The 13,325-nt window shown below is 44.7% G+C and overlaps 1 protein-coding gene across 1 annotated transcript in view; it reads left to right on the top strand.

Moving 5' to 3' along the window:
• LOC109918583 (complement C3-like) overlaps positions 1-13,325 on the top strand; it is a 100,481-nt gene that overhangs the window by 31,048 nt on the left and 56,108 nt on the right. The window contains exons 15-19 of the mRNA XM_048617804.1: positions 4,244-4,373; positions 4,927-4,998; positions 6,426-6,623; positions 8,114-8,222; positions 10,793-10,878. Of these exons, the coding sequence (XP_048473761.1) occupies positions 4,244-4,373; positions 4,927-4,998; positions 6,426-6,623; positions 8,114-8,222; positions 10,793-10,878 (595 nt within the window). The remainder of the gene's footprint in view (positions 1-4,243; positions 4,374-4,926; positions 4,999-6,425; positions 6,624-8,113; positions 8,223-10,792; positions 10,879-13,325) is intronic.

Below are 13,325 nucleotides of genomic sequence, written 5' to 3'. Positions count from 1 at the left end.
GAGCTGGGAAATAAATAGAGGAAAGAGGGGTGTGGCTGGGAAAGGTAGGCGGATGGTGATAGGTGGATGTTGGTAGGGATTAGTGGAAAGGTGGGGCAGATAGGTGTGGAAAAAAGATGGACAGGTTGTGTTAGGTCAAGGAAGTGGGATGAGTGGGAGGGTTGGATGTGGGATGAGGCTGGGGGTGGGGAGATTTTAAAACTGGTGAATTCCATGTTTAGTCCATCAGGCTGTAGGCTCCCGAGGCGGAATATGAGGTGCTGCTCCTCCAGTTTGCGGGTGGTGTCATTGCGGCACTGGAGGATGGACATGTCACCCAGGGAGTGGGAGGGGGAGTTAAAATGGTTAGTGACCGGAAGGATTTGTTGATTATTGCGTACAGAGCGCAGATGATCCATGAATCTGTCACCGAGTCTGCGCTTGGTCTCACTGATGTAGAGGAGGCCACATTGGGAGCAACGGATACAGTAAACCAGGTTGGAGGATGCACAGGTGAATCCCTGTTGGATATGGAAAATTTGTCTTGGACCTTGGATGGAGGTGTGGGGTGAGGTGTAGGGCAGGTGTAGCACTCCCCACGGTTGCGGGGAAAGTGCTGGGGGTGGTGGGGTTAGTGGGAAGTGTGGAGCTGACGAGATAGTTGCAGAGTGAGCGGTCCCTACGAAAGGCAGATAAGGGTGGGGAGGGAAATATCTCTTTGGTTGTGGTGTCGGGTTGTAGGTGGTGGAAGTGGTCGAGGATGATACACTGGATATGGAGGTTGGGGGTGTGATATGTGAGGAACAGGGGGATTCTGTCTTTATTTTTGTTGTAGGGAGGGGGTGTGAGGGCAGAAGTGCGGGAAATGCAATAGATGTGATTGAGGGCATTTTCGATCACCGGAGGGGGGAGGTTGTGGTCCTTGAAATAGGAGGACATCTGGGATGTACGGGAGTGGCACTCTCTATCTTGGGAACAGATGTGGCAGAGGCGAAGGAATTGGGATTAAGTGATCGCATTCCTGCAGGAGGGTGGGTGAGAGGAGGTGTAGTCAAGGTAGCTGTGGGAGTTGGTGGGCTTGTCGGTGTTGAGGCGGTTACCGGAGATGGAGACAGAGAGGTCCAGGAAGAAGAGGGAAGTATTGGAGATGGTCCGGTGAATTTGAGGTCGGGGTGAATTGTTCAAGCTCCTCATGGGACCACGAGGTGGTGCTGATACAGTCATCGATGTAGCGGAGGAAGAGGTGTGGGATAGTGCCAGTGTAACAGTGGAAGAGGGACTGTTCCACATTTCCTACGAAGAGGCAGGCGTAGCTTGGACCCATATGGGTGCCCATAGCCACCCCGTTAGTCTGTAGGAAGTGAGAGGAGCTAAGGACAAGTTCCCCAAGTGGATGAGGGTGTTGGTGGAGGGGGACTGGTTGGACTTACAGGAGAGGAAGAAGCGGAGGGCTTTTAGGCCACCTGCATGGGGAATGCAAGTATAGAGGGACTGGATGTCAATGGTGAAGGTGAGATTTAGGAGTCTGGGGAAATGAAAGTCCTGGAGGAGGTGGAGGGCGTGGGTAGTGTTCTGAATGTAGGTGGGGAGTTCCTGGACTGGAGGGTAAGGATAGAATTAGCTAAGTGGAGATAAGTTCAATGGAGCAGGAGCAGGCAGAGACAATGGGTCGGCTGGGGCAGACGGGTTTGTGAATTTTGGGAAGGAGATAGAAACTGGCAGTGCAGGGTTGGAGGCTGTGGGTGGGAGGTCTCCTGAGGTGATGAGGTTATGGATGGTCTGGGAGATGTCAGGGTTGGGGTCATGATCAAAGGGGTGGTAGGAGGAGGTGTCAAAGAGTTGGCGCCTGGTCTCAGTGATGTAGAGGTCAGTTAGCCATACCACAACTGTGCCACCCTTGTCCGCGGGTTTTATAGTGAGGTTGGGGTTGGAACGGAGAGAGCGGAGGGCTGCGCGTTCTGTGGGGGAGAGGTTGGAGTGGGGGAGCGGGGTGGAGAGATTCAGGCGATCGATGTCGCGATGGCAGTTGGAGATGAAGAGGTCGAGGGATGGTAGGAGGCCTTGGGGTGGTGCTCAGGAGGATGGGGTTTGTTGAAGGTGGGAGAAGGGGTCTGTAGAGGGGGGGGTTAGAATCACGGTTAAAGACATAAGCGCGGAGGCAGAGGCAGCGGACAAACTGTTCGACGTCCAAGTGTGAGCGGTATTCATTGATGTGTGGGCAGAGGGGGATGAAGGTGAGTCCTTTACTGAGGACTGACCGTTCGTCCCTCAGTGAGGGAAAAGTCTGGGAAGGATGGTGAATACCCAGCAGGGCTGGGGACTGGGGCTGGGACTACATGTAGAGCTGGAGCTGGGAATGGGGGTGGAGACGGTCTCAGGAGTGGGTGTGTTTATGGGGATGGTCACATAGGTGGAAGTGAAGGTTGCGTCTCTGGTGTAAGTGACACTTCTGATCCTCCAGGGAAAATAGCCCCAGCCTATCCAGCCTCTCCCTATCGGTCAACCCTGGCAACATCATTGTAAATATCCACCTTTATACGTTTTAAGATGTCCAGCACCACCTCTTCTGTAATACAGATGGTTTTCAAAATGTTACAATTTGTTTCCCCATGTTCTCTATTTCCATATTCTTCTCCACAGTAAATACTGATGCAAGATACTCATTTAGTAACTACCCCATCTCCTGCAGTTCCACACATAGGCAGCCTTGCTGATCTTTAAGGGGATCTATTCTCTCCCTAGTTACCTTTATGTCCTTAATGTATTTGTAGAATCCCTTTGGATTCTCCTTAACTCTATTTGCCAAAGCTATCCCATGTCCCCTTTTTGCCCTCCTGAATTGCCTCTTAACTATACTGCTACTGCCTTTATACTCTTCCAGGGATTCACTCGATCTCTGCTGTCAATAACTGACATATGCTTCCTTTGTATTCTTGACCAAAACCTTGATTTCTCTAGTCATCCAGCATTCCCTACACCTACCAGCCTTGTAAAACAGATGAAAGTGGAGAACAGGTGCACACTTCAATACTCTTTAATAAAGTACATTGAGCTTCAAAGGGGAATGGCAAGTTCTTTAATTTACAGCACTCCCTCCAGCACCGACGCACAGGAGCTGCAGTGTGCGCTATCTACAAGAAATACCATAGAAATTCGCCAAAGATCCTTAGGCCGCCCCTTGCAAACCCACAACCACTTCTCTCTAGAAGGACAAGGGCAGCAGATACATGGGAACACCACCACCTGCAAGTTCCCCTCCAAACCACTCACCGTCCTGACTTGGAAATATGTCGCCATTCTTTCAGTGTTATTGGTCCAAAATCCTGGCACCTCCTCCCACCGGGCATTTTTGGTCAATCTGTAGCCCACAGACTGCAGTGGTTCAAGAAGGCAGCTCACCACTAGGGATGGGCAATAAATACTGGCCCAGCCAGGATGCCTATGTCCTACAAGAGAATTAAAAAGAAAGAAATTACATCCACCAGCCCTTCAGAGTGTGCCACAGTTTAAATGACGCAGTTTGCTAGCACCCATTTATTAAAAAAGCGGCAGAGGAAAATGACTGAGTAAAGAATTATGGACTTTGCTTCTGTGTGCTGGAGCACACTGCTACTAGGACTCTTTCTCAAGTCACACTCAGAAATCAGGACAAATAGTAGGACAATATCTGAGGGCTCCATGCTGGACTTTGTACTGGCAATCTCATTTGGCAAAATGTGGAATGAAAAGGGAACAAGAGATCTTAATTCGATAAATTGTCTACATCTGTCTGAAATATGCTTGTACTGTTAGGGTTATTGAACTGCTTTTTGGCAGTTTTGGAGGTGGTACGTCTGTTACAGACACTGGGCTGTATGCTGGCACAGTATTCCCTGCTCTTTCAGATTTCCACTGTCTGTGGTGTCCTTTCCTCAGTTTGGGAACATTTTTGCTCCACCACTGACTCTCCGACCGGAGAGAAGTGGGGACAGTAACAACATCAGAGATAGTAGGAACTGCAGATGCTGGAGAATCTGAGATAACAAGGTGTAGAGCTGGATGAACACAGCAGGCCAAGCAGCATCAGAGGAGCAGGAAAGCTGACGTTTCGGGCCTCGACCCTTTCTGATGAAGGGTTCTAGACCCGAAACTTCATCCTTCCTGCTCCTATGATGCTGCTTGGCCTGCTGTGTTCATCCAGCTCTACACCTTGTTATCGCAGTAACAACATCACCTTGTTAATCCGGTCTGGTTCACGTAGCGGCTTTGTGTGTATTTCCTGCAGATCTGGGACATTGTGGAGAAGAATGACATCGGCTGCACGCCTGGAAGTGGCAGTGATGTTCTTGGTGTTTTCACAGATGCAGGATTAACAATTGTAACAAACAGCAACCTCAAGACGGCTACAAGAACAGGTACTGTTTCCGGGAAGCACTCGTTGAATTAACTTCTGCAACTCGTAAAGGTGATATTGAAATTCTATTTACAGCAATAACTTGTGGTAGAGGATGAATGAGATAATGGTTTAATGCACAGTGCCGGAACTGTGCTGAAGTCTAGTTCAGGTTAACAATACACATCTACATTGCACTTATTCCATCTTAAATCCACCCCCAACACTGATATTCCTGATAGTCAACATTCCAAAAACTGTGAAGAAAAAGCAGAGTTAACGTTTCGGGTCCGGTGACCCTTCCTCAGAACTCAGAGTGCAGTACTGAGGAAGGGTCACCGGACCCGAAACATTAACTCTGCTTTTTCCTTCACAGATGCTTTTCCGGCAACTTCTGTTTTTTGTTCCTGATTTACAGCATCCGCAGTTCTTTCGGTTTTTATTCCAAAAACAGTATGATGGAGGCATAAAGTGAATGCAATTGTGTTTGTAAAATGCATACCGTGCGTCAACTTTGTTTGAAACTGCTGGACTGCAACTCATATTTTAACATCTATCTCCAATCTCTTCAACAGACCTGAAGTGCAAACAGCCAATGAAACGTAGACGTCGTGCAACAAGACTTATGGATGTTAAGATCGCTAAATGTATGTGTTTTTGATTTAGTAAAGAATGCATTGCGATTAATCATCTTAGTAAGGGTCATTCTGATGGGAGCTTTTTAACCTATAATATTAGCCCAACTAAAATTTTACTAAAATTTGGTTAGAACAGTGCATGTTGTGGACATTGTTTTGGATACTTCATGTTTTCTCTCTCTAAAACGCAAGTGCTGGAAAACAGGATTAGAATAGATTGATGTTTGTTGGCCGGCATGGACACGATGGGCTGAAGGACCTCCTCCTGTGCTGTATTAGCGTGGGCACAAATGCAGGCAGCTTACCTTGCTGGTCCGGGGTCCTCAGTCAAAGTGGGTGTACATTTTGCTATGTGGCAGGATGCTACATCAATACCACACCCACGCCAGGCATTGGTGGAGATGTTGGCATGTTAGTCTTCCTACGAGCAGTGGTGGAATGCAATTGTGAATGGTGGGGGCGTCGTCGTATGAGACAGGTATAATAGGGATGTTGCATGCAACAGTGAGAGTGTCAGAGCATGCGCCTGGGTGAGAAATGGGTGCAGTAGCAGAGGTAGAGTGAATGTGAGGTCGCAGAGAGATGAGAGTGGCACTGAACCCTAGAAGCTCGCCACCTTCTTTCTGCATTGCTGCTTGTTTGGCTGCACCCTGGAGATGGCACTGACCTGGGTGGTGACCTCAGACTGGGCTGGCAGAGTTTGATGGTATGGCTTCTCCTCTGGTAGCACCCTGTCTATTGGAACATGCATGTCCCCATTGGATAATCGTGCTGCAATCTATCCCCTTCTCTGCCATGCTCAGACTCCATCCTTGACTGAGTCGGATGGCTTCAGAATGCCAGTGCCCACCCAGGTGCACAGCACGCTTCTAAAGGTGGCACAGGTGGGAGGGGGACCTGGTGTATCTGTGGGTATCCACTGAGTGGTGAGTTATTGTAGATGGAAGTAAAGTCGCCAGGTTGCATTGGGACACTATCTCTCATTGGAGAGAGACATGACGGTGTTGGTGCTTCAATCTGAGGGGCACCACACCATCTGAGGCAGAGGGTGAGAAGGAGCGATCTTTGGCTGTTGCAGGGACTGAACCCGCGCTGTTGGCCTCACCCTGCATTGCAAACCCGCCATCCAGCCAACTGAACTAACCAGCCGTCCTCAAGGGATTGGGGCATGGGTAAGAGAGAGCGGAAACTGAAACGTGAGAGGCACTATGGGGTGGTGTAATTAATGAGGCGACTTTGGTAACATGCGACGCGTGAACTTGCTCGGTTTCCTGGTGAAAAATTATCGAGGGTATCAAAGCGATTCGGAATTAGCCAATAAAAAGCTTCAGATTCAGCCCTTAATTATTACAATTAAAGTAGTGATTTTCAGGCACACAGCTACAACTTTGAGGATTTCCCTTTTCTAGTTGAATCATTGTATCTTTCTACTTTAGTGAATCAGTACAAGGCGAAAATATTAAATAAATGCTGCAACGATGGAATGAAACGAAACCCCATGGGGTTTTCATGTGCACGCAGAGCAAGGAGAATAACACAACGGGAAGACTGTAAAGCCGCCTTCCTGGACTGTTGCAACCACATCCAAAAATTTAAGGATCTGCAGAAGCGTAGTCAAATGACTTTAGCAAGAAGTAAGCTCCAACTATTTCCAGAAGTAAACTGAAATAGTATTTTTTCTTTCGCAAAATGCCAGGTGAATGCTTAAAAATGTGAAGTGTTGAGCACTTTTGAAGGTGAAAGGAAGCTATTTCCTGCCTTGCAAAGGAGAGATGTTGGGGTGGAGATTTTGTTTGTTTGTGTTTTGGGACAATTATCAGGATACATCTGGATGGCTGCTGGTGTACTCCCTCACCCATATTTGGTTTCAGCGACTGCAATAGGACTGAATGTGATGTGGCTAAGTCAGTACTGCCCATCCAAGAGGAGCTTTCTAATCTTTGCATTATGCTGGTTAAATTACAAAGCTAGCAATTTAGAATATAGGAGAAGATGTAGGCATTCAGCCTTTCAATATGCTCATGGACAATCCTCTATCTCAACGCCATATTCCTCAGTTCCCCACCCCATACCCCATGATGCCTTTAACTTCTCAAGAAAATCTCTTTCCTGAATATATTCCAATCACTTGGCCTTATGACATCATACAATAATAATTCAAGCAAGATGTTTTGAGAATACGAAACAACAGGGAGCAAATATTAATGAGGATTGGAAACGGTAGAGAAGTTAGTTCAGCATACATTTTATTTTTAGAAAAGGTAAAACAGTAGATTAGAGATAGCAACAGTCATCTATGCATTGGTGAAATAGTTAAGGACGTTTTGTTAAATTAAGGGGATATGGATGTCACAGGAAAAGTCACATTTATTGCTCACCCTTAATTATCTGTGAGAATGACCCACTCATGAGCATCTTTCTTGAATTGCAGTAAATGTGGCATATGTCCATCCAGGGTGCTGTTGGGAAGGGATTTCCAAGATTTTGATCTAATCACAGCACAGAAGTGCTTGATATATTTTCAAGTCTTGTGGAGTGTCGGGATTGCAGGCTTGGGAGGAGCTGGTGGAAGGAACTTTTGAGAGTTAGCACAGAGCATCTCGTAAATGGTGGACACAGTTGCTACAGTCCACCAATGGTGGAGGGAGTGAAAGTTTAAGGTGGGTAGATGGGATTCAGTCAGAGTTGCTTTATTTGGATGGTGTCAAGCTTTGTGAGTGCTTTTGGAGCTCAGGTCAGGTAGGGACTATTCCATCTCCCTCCTAACTTGTGCCTTGAAAATGGTGGACAGGTCTGGGGAGTCAGAAGATGAATTACTTCCTGCAGAGTTTCCAAACTTCTTTCACCTGCTCTTGTAAGCACTATTTATGTGGCTTGCCCAATTGTGCTTTTTTTTTTGGCAAAGCTGGTCTTCGAAATATGTTGAACAGATTCAATATGTTGAAGAGACTCAACTGAGAAACAGGAATAGGGTAGTACAGGCTCACTCCTTACTTGACACAATTTGACTCATTCTGTATCATTTTTCCTTCTGGAATGTAAAATGTAAACCAAAATCTTTTAACTTAGAGACAATGAAACTCTGCATTGAAATCCTTAATTTACCATTTGCTCTTTTCTTTAGGTGATGATGATGACTACTATTCTCCCTATGAGGATATAATGTCCAGAAGTGACTTCCCAGAAAGCTGGCTCTGGATACTGAAGTCTCTACCCATAGATAACAATAACGGGTACTAATTATTATATGTATTTGTGAGAATGTGGAGTTTTTACAATGCTTCTGTTTGCTTTAATGCATGAAACTGTCACTCAGTAGGATTTTTTCCAGTCTAAAGGTTTGTGGAAGAGAAAGACTTCAGTCACACCTTTCCTGGCCTATGAATGTTCCAGTTATCTTTACAGACAATTAATTTTGAAGGGGGAGGGGTGTGTCTTTTAGCTAGGATGACTGAATTGCAATGCAAAGAAACACCATCAGGGTGGGGTCAATTACTGCACCAGCTGAACAGTTTGCCTTCTCAACCTCTGTCCTTTTAAACTGCCACCAGTCATCTCTCATTAATGAGACATCAGCCCTCTGGTCAAAAGGACCACGGCAATCCTACCTTCTGCATTTAATTGAGCACTTTCTTTTCTTGAAGGGTTTTTGTAAAATTTAATTTGAGGGATGCCATTTGTGATTTAGGAAACTCAGCAGCCAATTTGCCCACAGCAAGCTCCCTCAGACAGTAATGTGATGATACAGAAGCAGAACATTGTCTTGAAACGTAAACTGTAAACGCCGCAAATACTCAACAGGCTGGGTAGCATCTGCAAAGAGGCATTCGGGGTGTCATTTCAGGTTTGTGACCTTGTGTCAGAACTGGGATAAGTTTGAAATGTAATAGAGTTTGATGGTGTGGTAGGGGCAGGAATGAACAAAAGGTGAGGGTCTTTGATAAAGTGGAGGGGAGGTGAGATTAAATCGCTGAAGGTATGTTGAGAAGCTATAGGGAATGGTAATGGAACAAATGAAGAAGCAAAATATGTGTCCATAAGAGGTGTAAATGGCAGGATAGCTGATGTCCAAAATGCAAAGTTATTAAGAGAAATCAGAGAGAGAAAGTAAACACCAGAGATTACGATCTAAAATTGTTGAACTCTTATTCGCTATAGAGTTTCCAGTTGGAATTTGAGGTCTTATTCCTTGAGTTCGTGTTCAGCTTCAGTGAAACACAATAGCAGGCCAAAGACAGAGAGGTCAGAGTTGGAGCAAAGTAAAGGATTGAACTGACAGGGTCATGTTTGCAACTCAAAAGTTTGTGTTTGGTTTGAAATCACATGGGTTTGTGTTTGGTCTCCCCAATATAGAGAAGACCTCATGCTGAACAGCGAAAACCCAGCGTCAAATTTAAAGAAGGGAGAAGGTTAAAAAGACTCAAATTGGATCTCCATGGAGAAGTATTGTAGGAAAGGGAGGGGTTGTTGGGAGTGAGAGAGGAGTGGACCAGGTTGTCATGAGTGAAGACTCCCTTTGGGATGCTGAAAGGGGTGACAATGAAAGGGCTGTTTGCTGATCACATCATATTGGAAGTAGCTGAGAATTACCTGTTGCATATGGAAACTGGTAAATGGAAGGTAAGGACAAGGGGAGCTCTATCATAGCTCTGGAAGGGTGAGGAGAGGATGACAGCAGAAGTACCTGAAAATAGAATGAACACAGTTGAAGACCCTATCAACAACAGCAGGAGGAATCCGCAGTTGAAAGAAAGGAAAGGTAAAGTTGTACCATTCGAGCACATGTGACAGGGATCCAGAAACTGACGGTGCAGGAAGCAGATGTGAAGAAGTATAGTCAAGATAACTGTGGGAGTCAATTGGCTTGTCATGTATATTAGTTGATTACCTCATCTCAGAAATGGGAGAAATGAAAACCACGGAAGGGGAGGAAAGAGTTGGAGGTTCACAATGTGTAGGCGATGAAAGGGTAGAAATTGGAAATAAAGCCACTGAGATTTTCCAGTTTAGGATGACAGCAGGAAATAGCATAGTCAGAAACTGAAAGTGACCAGTTAATTACATTGTTTTCTAATATTTGTTGAGAGATTAGAATAGGCCAGTACAGCCAGAGAAATCCCCAGCTTCTTATCTTGTGAGATTTTTTTTGCATTCAAAGGCAGGTGGGCTAGTTTAATGTGTCACTTGAAAGATGATGGCACCTCTGACAGAGCAGCAGTCCTTCAGTACTACACTGGAAATTCTGCCTCAGTTTCAGTGCTCAAGTCTCAAAGTGGGACCTTTTGGGACTTGAACTGTCACTTTCTGACTCAGAGGAGACACAGCTCCCAACATGATCACTATCCCTGAAACACTTATAAAATGAGTCTACCAAACAAATGTCCATTTCTAGTCTGCAATATGGATCAACAAACCACCAATAGCAGAGGTTTGGTACCTGATCCTGCTGAGTACACTTAAGACAGACCTCCTTATCCTGCCCTTGACTGAAAAAAACATTGGCAAAACCACCTGTGATAAAGCAAAATAGCTCAGGGTGAAGCATCAGTAGCCAATAGCCTTTAGACAGAACTGTCATGGAATGCTTTGGATTACTCGTATATGGTTGGCATGATCTTAAACATACAGCACTGTTCACATCCTTCATGGTGAAGAGTCAAACAAGGGGTAGCAGTTTACATAAGAAAAAGACATTTGTCCAGTAGTTGATTTTGGAAACAAAACATAGATTTGATCTGACAAGTATCTTGGTGTTAGTGATGTAGGCCAAGATATGTTCATTGTTTTTATTTTCCTTCATCAGAGTTGTGACAAAGGATGTAAATGGTTACCTTAAAGACTCTATTACTACTTGGGAAATACAAGCTGTCAGTGTGTCTCCACAGAAAGGTAAGTCATGTTTGATTTAGTGAAAAGATCCACAGGCCCAGACTTACATACCTCTGTCCATGCTAACATAGATGGAGACAGGAGGAATTTAAAACTGTCAGAACAGATTCCAGCATTCCAACCCTATTTCCATTGATTGGGATTTTTTTTACAGCCCTGGCATTAAAGTGAGGGGACCAAATCTCCTCTGAACAATTCTACCCTTGTCATCTCCATGCTGCATTTTACACCCTCAGTTTTATTCACGATGTTTTTTTGGAAGGAATTGTGATTCATAGCATCTCAAGGTGAGTTATGATCCATGTAGAGACCCTAATCCCAAGTGAAGTATCCAATTAAAAGCTACTTGTTCCAGGTGCTCTTCCATTGTTTGACTTTACAATACAGAAAAAAAAGCCTATGCTTTCAATTTCAATAATTAGATTTTATATCATAAGTTAAATATTTTATAATTAAAGTGCTCTTGTTTATAAAGGTAAATTGATTTTCATTGTTTAAGTGCTAAGATGAATCAGAATATTTTTGTTGTGGGGCAAGTGCTCTTATGTATTCAAAATTGAAGAAAAAAAAGGCTTGGGATTTCAAAGGTAATGATCAAAAATAATTAATGAACTATGAGTCCTTTTAAATCAGAGAAATAATCCAATCTCCATCTTTAACTTGGAGCAGATATTTTCCCCAAGACCGCTTTGATTGACAGGCCATCTGGTGCAGTTTAGAAAAATGTGACCATCCAGTTTATCAGTTTCACTGGAATCCATCGCTTACATTGTTATTACAATTGAGCTCAATGTGATTGATTGACCTGAGTTTCAAAAGTTCTAAAACCGCTCATCCAAACAAGGAGACAACAAGGTGCAGGGCTGGATGAACACAGCAGGCCATTCTGCTCCTATGATGCCGCTTGGCCTGCTGTGTTCATCCAGCCCTGCACCTTGTTGTCTCGGATTCTCCAGCATCTGCAGTTCCTACTATCTCTCATCTAAACAAGGAACTATGTTCACAGTTCGGTTGACAGTTTTAAGAGGTTATTAAATGTGATCTGTGAAGTTTGTTTTTTTTTAACAATATATTGACCACTTTAGGGATTTACATTTTGGCATGAGTTTCATAAATGAGTTTTTTTCAATAATGTGTGCGTTTGAATGAAGGTTCTGTTAAGGATTGTTTGAAGTTATTTCTTTTTGTATCCTGTTTTGAAACATGGCTCCTGAGGTCTGCCCATAGTAGCTACTGAATGAATGCTTATGGAGGACATGTAGAGTCACAGAGTTGGCATAGAAGTTGCATAGGGACACAGAGGTGGCTTGGGGCTATCTGGGGTGTTTGGGATTTAAGTGAAGATGTTGAGTTAAAGGTTGAGTGTTTGAGGGTGTACCATTCCAATTAGGCTGAGTTTGTTTGAAATTGTGATGAGCATTTCAGCCCACTGGCCAGGCTACCCAGATGCCTGGAGGGTGGGCATAATGGGGGAGGGAGAGGTGGGCAACTCCATCCAATATCTACCCTTCTGGAATGGAAATACAGTGGGCAGCAATAGCTCAGGTAGTTTCCTGACTACTTTCCCACAACTCTTCCGAAAATTGTGAGGGGCATGGATAGGGTAAATAGACAAGGTCTTTTCCCTGGGGTAAGGAATTCTAAAACTAGAGGGGCATAGGTTTAAGGTGAGGGGAACGATATAAAAAAGACCAGAGGGGCAAGTTTTTCACACAGAGGGTGGTGCGTGTATGGAATGAGCTGCCAGAGGAAGAGGAAGAGGAAGAGGAAGAGGCTGGTACATTTACAACATTTTAAATGTATCTGGTTGGGGGCATGAATAGGAAGCGTTTCGAGGGATATGGGCCAGATGCTGGCAAGTGGGACTAGATTTATTTAGGATTTGTGGTCAGCATGGACAAGTTGGACCGAAGGGTCTGTTTCTGTGCTATACATCTCTATGGCTGTATGAGTCCATCAGCCTTTCTTTGTTTAACTTATCTAAACCACCTGTCATAGAGTCCACCCTCTAAGCCAGAAGCTCCCTCTTCAAGCCCCACCTCAGAGCTTAATGTCCACGAAAGATACTTCATGCTTATCAGTCTGTAAATCCTTTCACTATGTTCTATGGAAGGTGCATAGAGCAGGAAGATTTCCAGGTCAGCCAGAACCAGCTACAGTGCATCAGTTTCCCCACAATAAAAGACTTAACACATAGATTCTTGTATGACAAGGTGTAGAGCTGGATGAACACAACAGGCCAAGCAGCATCAGAGGAGCAGGAAAGCTGACGTTTCGGGTCTAGACCCTTCTTCAGAAAAAATCCTTATCTGCTAGCCTCATCTGCTGTCCCAGGGACAACTGCACAGACACATGCATGTTATAATCTTTTAAACCTGTATCAAATTTCTCCTGTATTGTCATTTCTCCAAGGGATCCATTCCAGCTTCTCGAAACTTAGTCCATCT

This window comes from Rhincodon typus, chromosome 38 (assembly GCF_021869965.1).
Source record: "Rhincodon typus isolate 14 chromosome 38, sRhiTyp1.1, whole genome shotgun sequence".
Taxonomy (NCBI): Eukaryota; Metazoa; Chordata; class Chondrichthyes; order Orectolobiformes; family Rhincodontidae; genus Rhincodon; species Rhincodon typus.
Note: the sequence above shows the minus strand (reverse complement) of the source record. Positions and strands in the feature narration are given on the sequence as shown.